At 43.2% G+C, this 20,821-nt stretch overlaps 2 protein-coding genes across 2 annotated transcripts; one reads left to right on the top strand and one right to left on the bottom strand.

Annotated features, from left to right (window-relative positions):
- Nucleotides 1-251: 251 nt before the first annotated feature.
- On the bottom strand, nt 252-953 carry LOC128736147 (uncharacterized). The gene has a single exon (XM_053830630.1). The coding sequence runs from the start codon at nt 951-953 to the stop codon at nt 252-254; it is 702 nt and encodes a 233-aa protein (XP_053686605.1).
- Nucleotides 954-11,339: 10,386 nt separating this feature from the next.
- On the top strand, nt 11,340-12,697 carry LOC128733115 (glutathione S-transferase D7). Its single transcript, XM_053826732.1, has 4 exons — nt 11,340-11,539; nt 12,102-12,243; nt 12,309-12,560; nt 12,635-12,697. The coding sequence occupies exons 1-4, from the start codon at nt 11,340-11,342 to the stop codon at nt 12,695-12,697; spliced, it is 657 nt and encodes a 218-aa protein (XP_053682707.1).
- Nucleotides 12,698-20,821: the final 8,124 nt, after the last annotated feature.

The raw sequence follows: 20,821 nt of genomic DNA, 5'->3' as shown, positions 1-20,821 counted from the left end.
TCAATTGTAGTTTGCTATATAGGTATTATGAAAAACTTGCTACTGGTCAGTCTATTTTTTTTAAAGTGGAACAACTGAAATTATAACATAATGAGGGTGTAACAGAAAGGAAGTCGAATTCGTATTTCCAATGACAAAACACTTTTAACTCTGATAAAAAGAATGCAATTTATTGTACAACTATATTTAACTTACATTTACCGAATAGAACCTTTCCTCCACTTCACTTTAAAATCACTTCAATAATTGCTTCATTGCAGATTGGGCTCGATGGCGGCCTTCAGTTCGGTGGCCTGTTTCACTGCTTCATTGAGCCGCTGAAATTTATCGATGGCCAGCTGCACGAACTCGGCCGCCCGCTTTACCCGGTCGGCCGTTACCTGTTCGCCGAGGGCACTGACCACTTCCTGGGCCGTTTCTGCGATCGCTTGAGCACGGCCCGATCGGAACGATAGCGTACAGAAGGAGGGAGTAAAGAAGCACAGCGTCGCCGTAAGGAGAGTTCCGAGTGCGACGGCACCGGCCGATCCAAGCACCAGCGATACCAGCTGACCGATGAAGGATGCCACCGAGCGGGCGGACGGAATGAGCGAACGGAACGAGCCGAACAGTGTCGTTCGCTCGGCCGGAGCTAGGGCCGTTGGTGCAGGAATTAGGTAACCTTCGAATCCTTTGGACGGAATGGCTGCGTAGGCGGTCGGTTCGAAGGATGATGACGATAACGGTCCGTACGCTGGATTGTTTCCAATCGGATAGTTATGACCGGAGTACGAATGGACGTACTGCTGAACGGCATCCTGAGGAACGAATTTATGATAGATGGTCGGATCGTATGCTGGATTCTCCAGTAGTGGCCGCTCGCTGGTATGGGAAACTGTAGGTTTTTCCTGAGGCTCTGCGCAAACTGTGAGCACCTGCCACAGGAGCAGGGATAAGATCACTTTAAGGTGCATCGTGACGTGCTGATTACTGTGCTGTTTTCAAATGACTAAACTCGCCTTGCTTCCAAAGGATGTCTTTTATAGTTTAAACATGCAAAAGCTGCAAGTGCAAGGACGAACATTCCTTTCTCTTCGAGAAAGGATGAGATTCTGCTTTGGTTCTAGAAAAAATTTACAACATTTTTCAATTAGAGATACAGTGTCTCTAATGGGATTTGAGCAGATTGCAACAAGAATGCGTTTTACCGGTACGAAACCTTTAGTTATCTACTTAGATGTCTACATTGCATCCCAGCTAGAGACGACAGGTAACGAAATTCCTTTCCTCTGTTTTTGGTTGTTTATTATGCTTATCTTCTGCCAGGGAAGCCAAGGGTCAGGTGTCGTGGAAAGATAACGCTGTGTTTCCTTTCTGCAGTTAGAGGATTAGAAGATTAAAGACGCAAATAACGAAGAAGCAAGCGACTAAATGCCTACCTGCGTGTGTGTGTTCAAAACTATCAGTAAGGAGATCACTGCAAGGCAATACCGGACATCAATCATTGATTTTTTGAGATTCTAGCTCAATATCTGTAAGCGTAGATTTTGGTTTTGACGAACTGTTGTGATTAAACTGTGAAGGTTTGGGGGAAAGCTCGGAAAAGATTATTGTAATCTTTTTTCAAAAATTGTTCAAGAAATTTATACAACATTTTCTGAAGAAGGTCGCGATCGCGTCTATTTTGCATCTTATCCGGAATCATCAACTGATATTGGCGCCAACCACCTTCATACTCCGAATGTTTTGCAGGCTTTAAAAAATTTAGATGCCTCAAAAGGTCCTGGACCAAACGGGATCCCCTCAGTTTTCATGAAAAATCTTGCAATGGAATTCACTGCTGCTTTGTTTTGGCTTTAGAACTTATCACTGAAATCCGGAATCTTCCCAAAAATATGGAAAAGCTCATTTCTAGCGCCTATCTTTAAATCGGACTAATGCAACTACTTTCATCTGGCAACAAATATGCCCTTTAAATCTTCAAATAGATGCATTTTTATTCTTTTCAGAGGATTTTGTTATCTACCGTTCCATATTATATAGCTTTATCTACGTATTTGTGTAAATTCTGCTGTTTGAGGAAAATGTTCAAGTTAAACGATAAACATACGAAAATACTTTGATCCGTCAACGAATGTGCATTAAAGTACTAAGTATGCATTCCGAAACTTCGCTTTAGCTAATAATAATCTAATCTTACACTAACGCAACCAATTCTTAAAAGCATCCTGGAAAACGATTACATGAAACAATCATTTTTCTCGCCAACGGACAGGCCAACTGCGCAGCATGTACCGTAGAGAGAATTCCAAAGAATCAAGGGGAACTAGAAATAATACCTAATAAGCATAAGCACAAGCATAGGATACCGCCCGTGTGCTGCTACTCCGTTATTGACCAGGACCGATGAAAATTGCAAAATGATGGCTGGAAAAAGCATGCTTGGGGACAACACACTGTTCCTCATTGTGCAACCTTATCAGGTCCCTGCATGCTGATCAATACCGACGCCGCCGGTCACGTCCGAATGCGGGTCTTGGTGGAATGGGAAGGAATGTTAGTCCACTACTTGTTGCTACTAAAGACCAGGAAATCCTCGGAATCTTACAAGCATTTCGGGAATGGAATTGTTGTTGTTAGTAGAAGGGGGTTAGTTAGATAAAGATCCAATTTAATTAAAATTTAATTTGTCGAAAGCTACGCGCGGTTTCGATGTGGAATATACGAAACGATGCTCGTTATGTAAACATCGTTTATTTGAAACTAACCTGAATATTGTAAAGTTTTCTTGTAGTCAGTAATTACGAAAATTAAGATCACAAATACACCTTTTTGTAAATTTAATAAAATTAATAAATTTAATATATTGTAATGGTACTACATAAACAACCGTGATTTGTTAATTTATATCGAAAAATACTATGCACATTCAAAATTCACAGTGGTTTGAAATCCACCTGAAAATAAAAATGAGGCACAATAAAACGAGCCAATACAGTCCCCAAGTTGATAAGCATTTCCCCTTACCAAAGCTAAAATGCAGAGATATAGCGTCCTACATGCTTACGGAACTAGAAAAAAACCTAATTCCATTAAACTACTTGAAATCAAAGGAAAGGAAGAAAGCGTGGACCTCCCGTACCAAACGCTTCCTATATAGATAATGATTTACTTACAAGCGTTGGGAGTATCTTTGCTAATAACGGTTAAATGATACTTCGGACCCTCGGGGATGAACTAATGACATTTAGACCAAAAGTCTGGCTGCATTTGTCCAAGGATATATCGCCTTATTTCGCTCTCTGAAAGGAGATTAGTCTGCCAAAAATACTAGTTTAAATAATATAACACTTGAAAATAAAGTCGTGTGGTTCAATGGTTGCCTAAAACTATGGTTGTAAGATTGGGAACAGAAAACCAAACAACCCCATTCCTCCTAGCATGGCTACTCAATTATACAAATTGAATTATTTCCAGGTATGGTCACGTGGAGGCGCTAGGTAGGGGCTTGGGATGGCTAGAACTATGTTGGGCGCTTTTTCCTAGTTGCCTTCCCGAATTCATACCCCATTTTGGAACATCGAGTTATCAATGAAAAATAATTCATTCAAATTAAAAACAGAATTACAGACACGCAACACGGTTTCTTCGAAGGACGCTCGACTACGACAAATTTACTGGAATTAATAGACTACTCATTGAATGCAATGGATAATGGAAACTTGAGACCAGCTGGGATTGTTTTTGTGCACCGAACTCAACTGTCACTGTCATTGAATAACACAGGGAGTATTTATTTTCAATTAAATTTCAAACCCCTCGCAAACCCGAGCATGCTGACTCATTTTAAATGGTACTATTTGAATTTGAACGCAACAAAAATAAGAAGAAGAAAAAGACGAAAACAATCAATCTGTCACTGAGCTGGCTTCTCTCTCTCTCCACGTAACGGGTGGCAACTAAAATTTTGGATTTTTTTTCTCAAACTGTCAAAAAAAGACAACGTTGCACGAAGAAGATCTGATTTCTGGAAATGAAAGATACATTATCCATTGTTGAAAAAAAATTAAGGTACATTTGAAAACGGTCCGGAAGCGGCTGTTCGGCGAAGCTTTCGTTTGACGTCGAAACAGGAGCGTTGTACGGCCGTCATGTCAACTTTGCGAATGCATCTCTTGATTCTACCAATCAACTGTTTGCAATTCGTGGCTCTCCAGTTATTTTTGTACACCAACGAATTCGAAATCCCGAAGAGATCTTCGATTGGGCGCACTGAGACAGATTTTTCGGGTCGTGGTTTATGGGTAAAAATGGGATCGAATGGGTATTCAGGAACGATTGTGTTTTAATGTTTTAGTAAAAACGGGATCAAAATTTTCTTCAAACATTCGTCTGGTACACATCTTAATTGAAGAGAGAGATAACACACCATACTTTCATTTCTATCTGAGCTCGTTTGTTGTTCAGGGTGGCACCTTGATATGAAAACCAAATTCCCTGATTTTTTCCGGTTTTTCCCGGTGTTTAATAAAATTCTAGGTTTCATATTGCGATATAATTTTAACTGGAAATGCGTTTCGATCATTGATATTTGAATTGTTTATCAATCTACGAGGTATTGAGAAAAATTTCCCCATCTACTCTATTTCCCTAGGCGAATTCTTCAATCACTTTCTCTTATTCTGCCGACCAGCAAATTACACTCCTCCCATGAGTTCCCCACCTGTTCTTTTTCCCGCGCAAGTTTATTCGCAAACTCAGGCGCAAGCGGAGTTTAAGTGCCCATTGCGGGTAGCTCTCGAACCCGCCGCACAGAGGGACGGTTTCAAAAATAGTGAGACATAAGTAATAGCATCGAAACCTTAAGATATAGCATAATAGTTGCTTCAGAAAAGTTTCTTCATTCCAAAAGCACTTTCTAGTGGTGAAAAAATATTCGGACATTGGGGTGTCCCTAATCAGATACAAAAAATATTTGCTCTATTTTAAGTCAGAAATGATTACTACCTACAGAAAAGTTGTAGCTTAACTATTTTCGAGAATCTTTATTGAATACTGCAGATTTCTATCTCTTACATGAAAGAAGTTATGGAGCCAAACACTAAGGGACACCCTTTAAAACAGTTGTTTCAATCTAGCTCTTTAATAACGCTTCGTATGCTTTTCAAAGTATGTTCTAAGAAATTATTAATCACATTAAATTGCACATTTTCGTTGAAGACAACAGAGCAGTATCTGTTTCCCTTTAGCAGCTATCACTGGTTTTTTAATCTGTCAGCCACGCGGAAATGTTCGTATGTTTAATTTTTGTTCTTCGAGTCACAAGCCATGCAAAAAAGCAGTTTAATTAAGCTAATATTTAATTTTGCTCTACCACTAGTGGCTGTTCTACTTTCTGACCAACGCGGCTTATTTCACTTTGCATGGATTGATCGGGATTTACTCTTCCGGGTCCAAGATAGAGCCAAAAATTCGTAACGTGGAAGGAAGGTCGCTACACCCGCATTTCGGTTACAACTTGTTACAACAGTATGGCAAGTTTGTGTACTGCCGTGAGTCTGTGGAATTTCTCCAACATTTTTCTCGAAAACCGAATTTTGCTGCGGTGCCACTGGCATTTACTTCGATGTTCTGCGAATTGTGTCACATGCCGCAAAATATCCGTCCTGTAACTTCAATGTCATTCGATTCGACTTGACTAACGCCAAACGAAACGCGCAAAGTGAGTGCAAACTAAATTTGTTACATCACTTCACTTGCCTCGCAGAATAAGACCCTTTGCAAAACACTGAGCTAATTATCGATAACCCAATCTATCGCTTGTGTGCCGTACTTCTTTATCTATTTCTAAGTGTTCTTGACTACTCAATGAATCGATCATTAGGGTTGTTTGAAAAATTCCCTGATTTTGGTAAAAAATCCCTGATTATTCCAGGTTTTTCCAGGTAATTTCGAATTCCCTGACAATTCCAGGTTTTCCAGGTTTTTCCAGGTAGTTGCCACCCTGTGTTGAGTATAGGGGCCGCGAAAAAATTCCAAAATTGTTGTTGCCACCCGTTAGATAATTATGAGGCCTACAAATGGAAGACACTCCAAGATGGTCAAACTGAAAGGAAAAATGTTCTTCTAACAAAAACTTTTCCATTGAAGTTTTTGGAGCGTCTTAGTAGAATACGAAATCTGAAATTAAAAACAAGAAGAAAACTTTTTCCATATTAAATCCTACAAATAGGTTTTCGTAAAGGGCAAAGCATTCAAACGGCAGCGGTTCGCGTTTTCGATGATATAGCAAAAACGATTGACAGGAAAGGTTCAGTCATATTGCTACTACAGTAATGACCCGATTTTGTCACCCCCATGATGAATTTAGGGGTGACAAAAACGGGACAGTGACAAAATCGGGTATTTTTTCAATTTTGATTTTTTTGCAGATAACTTAGAACGAACTACATATATTTCATTCTGATCACTTTTAGGACCTTTCGCACTTCCTTCTACCTCTCTGTGGACATTTGTCACCTGTGCTGTGAGGTCCCACAGGTATGAAAATACGCGTTTATTAATTGCGCCGAAATGGTTGATTATACTGGTTGACTATGTTCAGAGAAATGTCACAGCGTAAAAAGCTCTTTCTTATGGTATGAACGATTCTCTGATTAACCCCCCTAAAAGTAAGATAGAAAATTTATTTTTCAAGCAGTAAGAGGTAGAGCAAAACAATGTTCTACAAAATTTTTGAGAAGATTATTATAAAGAACTTTGCCAAAGAAAGTGACCTTTTAGCTATTATAGTTGTGGAGATAAGAAACAACTTTTGTGGAAACTCCACGAAAATCAACACAGTTCTTTTCACAGTGTTTTAACACATTTGACATGTTTGAAAATGATTTTCAAACTAAGCTTTTGATAAATCAAAAGCGTGACAAAATCGGGTAAAAAACGTGACAAAATCGGGGGTGACAAAATCGGGTCAAAAACGTGACAAAATCGGGGGTGACAAAATCGGGGAGTGACAAAATCGGGGAGTGACAAAATCGGGTTACCACTGTACTGGATTTTTCTAAAGCCTTCGACACCATCCATCGTCTTAAACTTTGTTCGAAGCTGGAAACTCAGTTTAACTTTGCCGTTTCTGCTGTTAACCTAGTAGAGTCGTATCTGAAGGAACGAGCCCAAACCGTGTTCTGTGGAGATCAGCAATCCGAAGTGGGGTTTTCAACATCTGGAGTTCCCCAAGGCTCAGTACTCGGACCTCTGCTTTTTTGTTGTTATGTCAACGATTTACCCTCCATATTAAGATGTTGCTCAATACAGATGTATGCGGATGGCGTTCAGCTGTATATCCGCCGCCTTGGTCCCTGTTCTCATGAATTGATTAGGATGGTGAACGAAGATCTAGCGAGAATAATGGAATGGTCTCAACGTAACCAGTTGTTCGTCAACCAATCGAAGAGTACAGCAATGTTTCTGAAGAGTCGCCGTAGAAACACAGATCAGACCAACTTTTTGCCTTCTGTCACTATGGACGGGCAAACTATTGAGTGGACAGAGTGTGCGAAGAATCTTGGATTCATTTTCCAGACGGATCTAAAATGGGACAGGCTAGTAAATCAGCAATGCGGGAAAATCTACGCAAGCCTTCGAACGCTCTACGGTTCTGCTTCTGCTGCTCCAACCAGCACACGCCTGAAATTGTTCAAAGCGTTGATTTCACCCCACTTCACATTTGGCGAACTACTGCACGTTAAACCAAGTGCGGGCTCCATAGACAGGCTAAAAGTCGCGCTGAACTCATGTGTACGTTTTGTTTACGGGTTGAACCGCTTCGCGCATGTAACTCAACTGCAGGAAAACCTGATCGGATGCCCACTTGAAAATTTCTACGCGCACCGCTCATGTGTGTTCCTACGCAAGCTGATCAGAACGCAATCTCCGCCAGTACTCTTTGAGAAATTGTTGCCATCCCAAGGGCGTCGGCTACAGAACCTGATAGTTCCTCCCAACAACTCGACTAGCTACTCAAGCTCACTGTTCGTTAGAGGTGTGATAAACTATAACGCAATACCCCCGATTGTTAAACGATCAACTTCTGAAACAGTTTTTAAGAGGGGCTGCCTCGATTATTGGAATCGCAATTAATGTTAGTAGTTAAGTTTTTTTGTTAGAGTTAAGTTTTTGATGTACAATACTAAGACATCCGCAGGTAGCAAATTTGAAAAAGGTTTACCTTTACGCTACTGGGTAATAAATAAATACTAGAATACTACAAAGCAATTTTACAGTTTTTTATAGGGACTTAAGATTACGTAACCTACGTGTAGGTATACAAAGTTGGTGGCAAACAAATTTACTGTAGGTAGTTTTAATTTTATATGTTTGGCTAATGTCTTGTGGAAGAGGTTAAAATCTAAGAAAATTAAGGAAAAAATCTGTAGATATTCCACTAGTATTATTCTGGTAGTATGTGAATAATGTTAATCCGGAATCTGACAACGAAGAGAGAGAGAGAGAGAGAGAGAGAGAGAGAGAGAGAGAGAGAGAGAGAGAGAGAGAGAGAGAGAGAGAGACGTTTCAATTAATTAGAAGTTGTTTCGTGTGAGCGTGTCTGTGTGTATGCGTTTTGGTAAAAGCAAAGCAAAGCCTAGGTGCTACATTCCGTTATCGAAACATGACCTTCTGTTTTTATACGACAGACTTCGCAGCCAGCTGTTAGATTACAGGGCAATTGCAGGGCCAGTTGCTACGATCCTATTGACTCTAACAGCCTCTCCCAGCCGAGATTCGAACATACGATGCCTGGCTTATTAGGCCAGCGTCATACCTCGAAGCCAATTGGGAGGCATGCGTTTTGGTAGATATTTGAAAAGCCTAGAGTACAAGGTATCCAGGTATCCGTTTATTACTTTTGCGTCGTCGATGGTTAGCGTATGGTTGTCGTTGAAGATATGCTCAGCTAAAATGGTGTATTAGACTCTTCTCGGCATCCAGTACGTGTTTCCAGATTCCTTCTAGTCTAACTGATGTAAACCTTTTCGCAATGTGGGCAACTGATTTTATAGATTTTTCTATGTTGTTCAATCGGGTCTTAGGTTGATCCTAACTTACCTTTGAGCTGGTTATTTCGGCTGGTGTAGACGAGGTCGATTCCAAATTTCTTCATTTTTCGACGGAGAGGGTGTGTTATGTTTTCGTCATATTCTACTGCCATTCTCTTTAGTTCTGGTGTTATTGATGTAGGTGCTGTGAGTGAGTTTTTGTATTCGTCCCTTTTTTCTTAGAAATAATGTTCTGGGTAGTCTATTTTTCCGTTCCGCTATCCGTTCAGTTTTGCAATTTGTAGTTATGTATAATTGTTATGTATAAATGTTAGTTATGTATAATCGCAATTATTATTTTGTTATATGAGTTAACCATGCCCTTCCAAAAGAGTTTCTAACTCACTGGAAGTGCACTCCTTTGTCACACAGAAAGGAAAGTATTGTGCCTGTGGGAAAAGAGGCTAAGTAGCCTCACTCCCAGCTGTTGGGAGTGGGTTAGATGAGCTAGGTATAACGCGTTTTGTGGTGGTAGGTTTCGGGTAAAATTCAAATTCTGCACTTTCTAGCGAGGAAGTTTTTCATTTGCCGTTCATGGCTGCTAGAATGGTTTCCAGCTCTCCATTTTTGATTATGCTAAAAGCGTCGTCGACGTATCGCCACCATCTTTTTGGGAGTACCGGATTTTGTTCCAGCTTACTTTCAAGGTTAGCCATGAACAGCTCACATAGGAACGGTGATAGGGGATTGCCCATCGGTGCACCCTTTAACTGTTTGTAGTAATTTTCTCTTAACGTGAAGTAATTCTCCGCCATACACAGTCAGTCTTTCAAGAGGCTTATCGATTCTTTCTCAGGGATGCTTGGAAATAAGACCGTAACATCGAAAGAGACCATTATGTCGTCTTGTGCTGGGTCTCTTGATGTTTTAGGTGCTCGACGAATTCTCGTCTGTTGCTAACAGAACGGCTCAGGAATTTTACTGGCATTCCTTGGAACTTCCTGGTTTGTCGCTTTATCCTATGGGCTTAAACGTCTTTTTAAGACTTGACCCTTCTTTCAACAGACTTCGCAGTTAACTGTTGGAGTACAGAACAATTACGGGGCTTGTGTAACAATCCTACCGACTCTGTGGTCGAGATTCAAACATACGACGACTAACTTCTTAGACCAGCATAGTACCTCGAATCTAACTGAGTGGTCTAGTTAGTTGCCTAATTGGTTCATATGGCTTTTCTTCTTTTATACTGATTGGATCCAACAGGCTTGTCCAGTGCAGGACGGTAATTTTAAGTTATTACCCAATAAAAACATATGCAGAATTAGAATGGCTCTTTAGAATTGCCGGATGATTGCACTGGCATGCGACTAAACACAGCCAGCAGGTCAAAAAATACGTAGACGTAAATCGACAATCCTATTATAGTTCCACTGCCCCGGTGCGTAGCGTCACCCACACACAAGCTAACCTCTGAAACGGGAAAGGAAAAATCTTTTCTTTTCCAACTTTTATACCTATAATACATTGTTGATAAGTTTGCTTCACCTCACCAAAACTCCCGCTCCATCATACCATCCATGCTGACGGGGTAAATCAAAACACAACCCCCTCCCTCCAACCACCACATTGTAATCAGCTGAAGCAATTCAGTCAGTCTGCTGCATCCTGACATTCTTCTGCACGCGAACAATCCTGTGGTGCAGTCCCGCGGGGGGAGGAAGCATGGCGGTGCGGATCGACTTAAAATCAAACCAAACCACGCTACCACGCTTTTACCGGTGGCGGACGGTGCGGTGGTGGTGGGTGCTGGGTGATGCCTAGGCAACAGGACCAAACAAAAATGTTGACGAGGACGACAGCCAACCAGTAGTGGCGCGCCGCGCCGTGTCGATAGTATCGGCAGCCACCGAAAAACAACAAAACTTCAAACCCCTGACCCCGACACTATTCCAACTGAATGAAACTACTATTCCATCAAGAGAATTACCTGGAGTTGGAATGTGGAATGGGGTGGAGGGCAAACACCGGACAATCGGAAAAAGTTACTTAGCTCGCGTTCCATTATTTTGGTCTTTGTTCGATTCCGTGCTCCGTTCATGTAGGTGGTGGTTCAGTATCAGTCGGGACGAGTACCTGGAATGTTGCTCCGCGTTTGACCAATCGCTTAGTGTTTACGTTTACGCGAAACGAAAAACAACGCATCAAACTGGGGAACTGCATCGAAAGTGTAGCTGTAATTCAGTCCAAATTCTCCAAGTGAGTGGGTTACTAAGCCGTCAGGATTCTGTTTTAATCGTTGATTCATTTCCACATAGAGCGGGACAGATGACACCGGTGCTATACTATTTACCCCCATCGCCGCCGTGCCGTTCGGTTCTGCTGCTGGCCAAGCTGATCGGCATGGAACTGGAACTGAAGACGTTGAATGTCCTTGAAGGGGAACAGTTGCGACCGGACTTCGTGGAGCTGAATCCCCAGCACACCGTACCAACCTTGGACGATCACGGATTGGTGCTGTGGGAAAGGTTAGGTTCCTTAATTTTAAAGTCATAAATCTAGCGTGGATATCGATTTTCACGCACACTGCAATCCAGTCGAAATGCATTGCTGCACTTTATGGTAGTGCAATATCGGAAGAAATCGTATGGGAAATTCCCATCTATTAAGTACACGCAATAAATGACGCTTATGAACAGGTGTTTCGGTTTCCTGACAGTCCGAGAAAATTCGGGATGTGTTAAATCAATGCCACACTGAAAAGGTTTGAATCATTAATGTTCGGTTAGCGTGTGCTGTAATAGTACGCTATTGTCGAAGCATCACGCCATGGTATGGTGGGCTGCAGTGAATTATTTTTGACATTTGCCGGCGTTAGTTCAATCGTCCTCGTGCAACCCAAAGCACGTGTAACGAAAGTGAAACCGAATTAGTGGCTAATCCAATGTGTCTACACGCGTTCCTTTCAGTGCTGGTCGAACAGCAACACGCATATGAACATTCCGATATTCACGTGACACAAGTTTACACATACGAGTAGTCCACACCCTCTGACTCTCTTCTCATTCCATGTTTCCTCCCTCCATGAAGCCGCGTGATTCTGTCCTACCTGGTGTCAGCGTACGGCAAGGACGAGTCCCTGTACCCGAAAGACTTCCGGTCGCGTGCCATCGTCGATCAGCGGTTACATTTTGATCTCGGGACACTTTACCAGCGCGTGGTAGATTATTACGTGAGTGTAACACCGTGAGTCTTTGACGGGTAGGTAATTAATTGGAAGTGTGTCATTCATTACAGTTCCCCACCATTATGGTGGGTGCCCATTTGGACCAAACGAAGAAAGCCAGGCTGGCAGAGGGCCTCGGTTGGCTGGATGCGATGCTCAAGCAGTACCAGTGGGCAGCGGCGAACCATTTCACGATAGCCGATATTGCACTGTGCGTCTCCGTTTCACAGATCGAAGCCTTCGGGTTCGATTTGCTGCCCTACGCGAGGGTACGTGCGTGGCTGACCAAATGCAAGGATGAACTGGAGCCGTATGGTTATAAGGTATGGACTGCTAATGGGGTGTTTTCGATGTTGCAAAGAGTTCCTCATTACCTTTTGTTGGTTTATTTTCTCAGGAAATAAATCAAACTGGAGCAGATACATTGGCCGGCCTTTTCCGATCGAAACTAAAGCAGTAGATGGCGTGAGCTGCAGGTATCAATTATATAGAGCTGGACGCATAGTGTCGGTGACTGCAGTCCTGAGGACGGTAGTCAGTTTGACTTGATGATACAGGAAACAGTAACAGTTGCAAAGAAAAAATCCAATTCATGGGTTGAATAAAAATTTCAGTTCGTTTTCGGACTCCATGCTACATAATATAGAAAGAAAATTTCACTAAAAAAAATTTTGGAATTACTCTAAGGTAAAGAAAATGTATTGTTTATTGAAAAACTGAATTCATTATGCATTTAGCTAGCTTTAATTGAGGGCGAACCAGAGAACTCACCCCAATCTATTATAAGTTCGTCGAAAAAACACTTTTACTATGATAAACCTAGATTCACTATAACGGAGATAACCGGAATGTATGACCAAAACGCCTAAATGTACCTCTAACGCTATGTAACTCTATGCGATACAACTACGACAATGACGTTTGGCTTTGATGCAATCTGACACTATGAGTGTTTATGTGTTATTTGTTTGAGTTTCACTTACATTTATATACGAATTTACCACTCTCAACTGAGGCGCTGGGGTTTTAAACAGTGTTATAATCTGACATTTGTACATCGTTGTATCACAATCACGTATCGGGATTGATTAATCTGTACAAAACTTTGGGAAATTGAGTGCGGAGTCGGAATGAGCAATTATATCAAATTTGTTTGAAATCGGAAGTGGTCGATTACAACGGATATGATCACTTGAGAGGGAATAGCCCCTATATAACCTTGAAAATTGAATTTTGTAAAAACCCAAGATAAAATATTTTAAGACCTTTTGTAAATTAATTGTTTTGAACAATACTAACATCCTGTGAAGAAAAATAGTAGGTCTCTGACAGGACGTCATAAGAGGCTTATGGGTAACTAAAAACTTTCGTAGCAATGAGTTGTATTCTCAGTCACCTCAATGGTCTGCTGGACTGCTCGATTGCTCAACTGGTTGACTAGACTGCTTGACTGGACTGGTCGATTAGACTGCTCGATTTGATTGCTCGACTGGACTGCTTAACTGATCTGCTCGACTGAACTGTTCGATTCGTCTGCTCGACTCAACTGCTTGATTGGACAGATCGACTTGACTGCTTGACTGAACAGCTCGATAAAACTGCTCGAGTGGACTACTCGACTTAACTACTCGACTCGACTGCTTGACACATTTGCTAGACTTACTACTTGATCCGACTGCTCGACTAAACTACACGATTGAACCACTCGACTGGACTGTTCGATTCGACTGCTAGACTGGACAGCATGATTCATCTGCTCGACTAGACTGCTCGACTCAACTGTTCGATTCGACGCTCAACTCAACTGCTCGATTCCACTGCCCGACTGGACTACTGTTTATGTTTATTTTACAAAATGCATCTGACAGTTGCGTCTTAATGAATAATCCCTAACTAATATCTAAACAGAACATTCAGTAAACGATCACGAAAAACATTATTTGGCACATTAAAGTCAAACATTTCAAAAACTTCATAAAAGCGATTACATATAGGTATAGGTTCATGATCTCCAAATAAATGATTCCGCGGCTCCAGGTACAAGAAGTTTTGTTGGCGTAGCGGTCGTTCCGGAGCGTATATGTTCAGCTGTTCTAACAACGCCGGGCAGTCGATGTGATTCGTTAAAAGTTTAGCAGCAAACACGGCTTGTGCGATGTGCGATTCGTCGTCTAAGGTCCAGCGGCTGTAGACCGAGAAGTCGGCAGCGGTTCTCGTACGATGGCAAATTGAGCGGATCACGCCATGGGAGATGTCGGAGAGCATAACGGATGAATTTTTTCTGCACCACCAAATGGGCACCAAATAACCGAATTAGTTTCGAGGATTGATCTCACAAGCGAGCAGTACAGCGATTTCAAGCAGAGTGGGTCACGAAACTCGTCTGCAATCTTGAAGATGAACCCCAGCTGTCGGTTGGCTCTCGAGATAATGTTGCCATAGTGGGTCTTGAACGTAAGTTCATTGTCCAACAGAACTCCTAAATCTTTTATACACTGTACGCGGAGAAGGTAGTGGTTGAAAATGTTGTGGTTGTATTCAATGGGCGATCGTTTTCTATGAAATAAGATTGCGTTGCACTTCTCTATGCTCAGTATTAAGCGGTTAGTAGCACAACAGTTCACAAACGTATTTAAAAACTCCTGCAGTTTTATACAGTCGTTCAGGCACGTAACAACTTAAAAAACTTTTGTATCGTCAGCATAAAAGAGTCGGCAATCATGTGGGAGTAAGCATGAGACATTCTTTATGAAAATCGAGAAGAGTAGCGGGCCGAGGTTACTGCCTTGCGGAACTCCCGATCTTATTTTGACACACAAGCTTCTGTTAGTCAAGTAAGATCTAAACCAGCCTACCGGGTCAGCAGATACACCTAGTCGCTCCATTTTGCGAAGCAATATTCTATGATCTACTCGATCGAATGCAGCTTTCAAGTCCAGGTAAATAGCATCAGTTTGAAAGCTAGAATCCAAGCTTTGCAAGCACCGGGAAATAAACTGCATCAGATTCGTGATTACCGATCTTTTCGGGAAAAATCCGTGCTGGTCAACATCAATATAGTATTTACAGCAGGCAAACAAAGCGACATTCACGATAATTTCAAATAATTTTGAGCAAGCGCACATAGACGTGATCCCGCGATATTTAGTAACGTCGCGCTTGTCACCCTTTTTATGTATAGGAAACAGATAGGAAAACTCAACTGTTCGACTCGACTGCTCGAATAAACTGCTTGACTCAACTACTCGATTGGACTATTCGAATCGGCTGCTTGACTCAACTACTCAACCCGATTGCTCGATTCAACTGCTCGACTAGATTACTCGATTTGATTGCTCGACTCAACTGCTTGACTCCTGTTTATTCGACAGCTCGACTTAACTGCTCGAATAAACTGTTCGACTGGGTACTATGCCCCCTTAACGAAAACTGAGCATAACAATTTGCTTCATGAATGATTAGAAATAAACTAAGAACATTGACCATTGCGAAACAATTTCAAATTCTTGGCGATTTTAATGAAGATGTAGATAATCACACATTGCATCACACATCACATACCTGACAGTAAAAAGCAGGAACATTGAAACTTATAAAGCATTTCTTGAAGCAATTGGTCCCAAAGTTGATAAGCATTTCCTCTTACCAACGCAAATATACAGAGATATAGCGCCCTACACGCTCACTGTTGAATGAAACTGTTGACTGTGTATAAATTCGATGGTTGCTAAAATGCTAACCATTCGCTCCGCGCACTTCTGATCTACAAACTGTGAAGTCTAGATCACCTATCTTATCTTGGACCGCTCCTCCAATTTACACGGGAAAATGTCAACCGATTCCAACACTTTCTCTTCGTGCCGGCAACACACCGGTGTCATTAACACACATTACAAATTCCATGCAAATCTTCTGGTATGCTATAAATATCAGGATGCAACATCCTCCCCCTGCATAAAATAAACAATTTAATATATGGTATTATTAAAAGTCAATTCTAGATTTACACTATTTAGATTGCAGGTGCAGTCTTCAAATTATTCTTGTTTGTTACATTGAAATTCGTTAACTCTCATACATAGCTTACTTGATCCTCTCACCGGTTCAACTTTAATACGACTTCACCATGGGCTATTTCCGGTTCAATCTTAATATACGTTGGCAATGGCTCTCTCACCGGCTTAACTTTAATACTCAACAGCCCGGATGTCCTTTGCCTATGCAGCGTCGCCATGAGTCTCTTAATTTACCTCTTCTACGCTGCACTTGCGGATTGCAATTGAGTGCTTCTTTGAAGATCTCGTTCGCCTCTTTCTTCAAGGTGTGTGCGATCCACTTCCACTGTCGTTCTCGAATTTCTGTTGCTATCGACCGATCGATCTTTAACCTCCCAGTTGGCCACGATGTGTGATGGTGGTCTAATAAGCCAGTCGTCATATGTTCGAATCCCGACTGGAAGAGGCTGTTAAAGTCAATAGGATCGTAGCAACTGGCCCTGCAATTGTCCTGCACTCTTACAGCTGGCTGCGAAGTCTGTCGTATAAAAACAGAAGGTCAAGTTTCGATAACGGAATGTAGCACCTAGGCTTTGCTTTGCTTTATCGATCGATGATGACGTCAACGATGGAGTTCCTTGTTGGATATCCAGTTGTCAGGCCGCCAGGATGGTAAATGGTTGAATAATGCGCTCCAGAACCGCGCGGTTTATTTTATACATGCAGCTATAAAATAGATACCACGGAGGTCCACAGCCACTTATTCAGCATCTCCTCTCCCTACCTCCTAGTGGTACCATCCGGGATACGTTCTTTAGTGGAAATCGGACAACCGGTGGAAACTAGGATCGTATGCGGACAGGGAAGGAGGCACTCATGCGAATGCTGAGTGTAAATTCTACGCCTGCAAATGACGGATCTAGGTAGGAACAGGTTCGAATGAATCTATAAATACTAGAAACCAGAGGAGAGGGTTCAAAGCCCCAAAAGAAGGATGGTTTTTATAGCTGTTATCCATGGCTATAATGTAAAATGTGAATGAATAAAATCCCTAATCCAAGGTGTCATGCGACCCGTGCCGAGGGATGAATGGCGGGGGGGGGGGGGGATGGGGAGTCTACAAATACTCAGCCGGAAACGGAGCCTGTGAAGTACCAGGGTGCGCTCCACAGTAATCTGCCCTTACCGCATCATGAGGGGCTCTGATGTGGCGGATTTTTCTTTCCCCTCAACTCGTGGGATTCGTATGGAAAACCCGTTCGCGAGAGGAGGCATTCAGCGCTCTCTACCAAGGGTGGAGAAGGATGCAACTAGGAGCGGTAGTGTGGGTGGCAAGGGTAACGGTATGCCTACCACGCCGAACACAGCGATGAACGGCCCAGCGCTAATCAGTGCGCTGGAGGAGAATAGAGACGCAGTACCTAAAGTGGTATGAGCGTCACAGCCGCTCGATATAATAATCGAGTTCACTTCAGGTCTCAGGTGTCTTCAGGTGATTTCTCCAAAGACCTGAAGCAGTGCTTGCTCATGCTTCGGAGAACCTTGAATGCAGCGACCAAAACGCACAACAATCTCGTGGCGCGTGCAGGAGAGACGAAAAAGGTGACCGTGACGGCGTCGAAGGTAGTACAGACGAACGCCTGCCCATTGACTGAATGTCGCAACGCGGCCCAGGAGGCCACGAAAAGCGCTACCAGCAGCGGTAAGGCATCCGCCAAGCGCCCGAGACAGTCCCCGGGGGATAGCACCCCTGGTGGACCGAAAAAACGCCTGATCGGTAAAAGCCCTCAGGCTAGCGGGTTGGCAGAGCTAACCGATGAACCAGCGGGAAGCTCCGAAACGAGTGGCCCGTAGACCGAGGTTAAGACCAAGAGGAAAGGCAGAGGAGGCGAAGAAGGGCGACGCTCTTATCCTGAAAACGGACGGGTCGAAATACTCGGAGGTTTTAAAGGCCATGAGAGGAGACGCCGTACTCAGGGAACCTAGGCGCGGACGTGCGGAGCATCCGCCGCTCACGCACGGGCGATATGATCCTTGAGTTAAGGAAGGACGCCACCAAGAAAAGTTTCGCATATAAGTCCATAGGGAAAGGAGTCCTCGGGGACGGAGTGCAGGTACGTGCTCTCACACCAGAAGTGACTCTCCAGCTTAAGAACCTGAATGAGATCACCGAAGTGCGCAAGGTCGTACAAGCTCTCAAAGAGCAAAGTGGAGTGGTGATGGCAACCGAGGCGGTTCGCCTTCGGAAGGGTCCGGCCAGGACCCAGGTAGCAACCATACGACTTCCGCTGGCGGGCGGAAACGAATCCCCGAAAGCTGCTAGGCTAAAAGTGGGGTGGTCGGTATGCCCACTGATCGTGCTCAAGCAGTCGGAAGCTTGTTTCCGGTTCGGAACGTCCAAGTGCCGGTGTCGCTGTACAGGATTCTGGAAAATTATTTCCAGAATCGTGTGCTATGCTACAACACGGAGGAGGGTCAGAAGTGCGTTCCAATCATCGCAGGGGTTTCGCAAGGTTCCATACTGGGCCCGGTGTTGTGGAACGTCATGTATGCTGAGGTGTTGAAGCTAAAGTTCCCGGTAGGGGTTGAGATTGTCAGCTTTGCGGACGACATCATCTTGGAACTCTACGGTGAATCTATCAGAGAGGTTGAGTTAACGGCTGCCCACTCTAAAAGCATTGTCGAAGATTGGATGCGCTCCAGGAAACTAAAGCTAGCGCATCATAAAACGGAGGTTATCGTGGTGATCACACGCAAGTCGGTGCAGCAAGCAAATATCATCGTCGGGGACTGCAATATTACGTCAACGCGGTCCTTAAAGCTCCTGGGAGTCATGGTCGACGACAAGCTCAAGTTCGGGAGCCACGTCGATTATGCCTGCAAGAAGGCTTCCACAGCTATTTCGGCATTGTCTCGTATGATGTCTAATAGCTCTGCGGTATATGGCAGCAAGCGAAGGCTATTAGCCAACGTGGTCCAGTTCATACTTAGGTATGGCGGACCGGTGTGGTCATCGGCGTTAGGAACCAAAAGCTACCTAGGTAAGCTGGAAAGTACCCATCGTCTTACGTGTGGCGAGTGCGTAACGCACAGTTTCACATGACGCAATCTGCGTCTTAGCGGGTTTGGACGTAGAGAGCTTCAACCAACGTGGAACTGGAGGCATACGGAGTACCACAAGCTCGGCCTCGATAACCACATGGCAGTGGGCATGGTCTGATTCCACAAAGCGCCGGTGGTCACACCGACTTACTTCGGAAGTCTCCGGGTGGGTCGACAGGCACCACGGTGAAGTCAACTTCCACCTGACACAGATTCTGTCAGGGCATGGTTGTTTTAGACAGTATTTGCACAAGTACGGGCATGCGGAATCCCCCGCGTGTCCCGAATGCGCGAATGTAGAAGAAACTGTAGAACATGTTTTCTTTATATGCCCTCGTTTCGTGGGCGCGAGAAGCAACATGCAGGCAGCACACTACTCCGGATAACTTAGGCCAAAGGATGTGTTCTAGCTCGAACGTCTGGGCAGCGGTCAATGCGGCTGCACAGGCATCGGTTAATAAATACCTGTAGTTTTTGGTTGTCTCCGCTGTGACGCACGTAGAGTGATATGGTTTCAGCGGCAAATGTTTCGCCAAGGCACGCTTGGCCTTTCTGATCTGTGTGGCTACCATAGACCTTCATCTTTGCTACATTGACTATGAGACCTGCTGCCTAGAAACTCTGGGAAAGTTCATCTAACGTGGTTTGCATATCGATTCGGCGTTGTGCGAGTAAGACATTGAAGTCGTTTGTATCGCGGTCATCTAGCTGAAGAAAGGAAGGAAGGAAGGACGCTGCCTGCGGCCGTTTCGATCCGAATCATCTACTATGTGTTTAAAGCATGTTGCTTGAAGACAAAGAACCACTTTCGGCCCTAAGCATTATTTAAGTCTTTGCTTGAAGTTAAAGAAAACTTTTTTACGGTTGAACTATTAATTTTATTCACGACAAACGCGTATTTCGCCTACGACTTGCAGGCTTCGTTAGTGTCTGTTTTCCAATTATTTAAGTCAAAAGTGAGAAGTGAGGAGTGCACAGTTAGAAGTGACTAATGAGAAATGAGTAGTGAGAAGTGATGAACGAGAAATGAGGGGTGAAAAGTGGGTACTGAGAAGTACAAAGTGAGAAATGAGAAGTGTGGAGTGGGTTGTGAGAAATGATTAGTATAGGCAAGAAGAAATAAATACTTCAATTCCGCTTGGTCTCACATTCGACCTCGGGCCCGCGTTCATATTGCCTTTAATTCACAATACCTCACATCCCTCATGCCTGCCGTCTGTATGCCTCACGTGAACAAATATAATTGAGCATACATCTATAGTTTTATGACAACAAATTATTAACATCGCTGAAACAATTGCTGGTATTGGTGATATCTGAGGACCTTAATAATCTTATTCATAGAAGTCAAGTAAGTTTTAGTGTAATTCGCATCAAAGCTGGTTGTAATGTGGTGGTTCGTCTACGGCGGGTTTTCGTCTAGTTTCCTCACAAAAGACAAAATGTGAGGAAACTAGACGAAAACCCGCCGTAGATGAATCCATCCA

This window comes from Sabethes cyaneus, chromosome 1, assembly GCF_943734655.1.
Source record: "Sabethes cyaneus chromosome 1, idSabCyanKW18_F2, whole genome shotgun sequence".
NCBI classification, from domain to species: Eukaryota; Metazoa; Arthropoda; class Insecta; order Diptera; family Culicidae; genus Sabethes; species Sabethes cyaneus.
This window is presented reverse-complemented; position numbering and strand designations above follow the sequence as displayed.

Bases quoted from the DNA above. Each gene is read 5' to 3' on its own strand.
- LOC128733115 (XM_053826732.1), top strand. From the start codon at position 11,340: ATGACACCGGTGCTATACTATTTACCCCCATCGCCGCCGTGCCGTTCG. The intron at 11,540-12,101 runs GTTAGGTTCCTT...CCCTCCATGAAG, and splicing joins GGATTGGTGCTGTGGGAAAG to CCGCGTGATTCTGTCCTACC. The intron at 12,244-12,308 runs GTGAGTGTAACA...CATTCATTACAG, and splicing joins AGCGCGTGGTAGATTATTAC to TTCCCCACCATTATGGTGGG.
- LOC128736147 (XM_053830630.1), bottom strand. From the start codon at position 953: ATGCACCTTAAAGTGATCTTATCCCTGCTCCTGTGGCAGGTGCTCACA.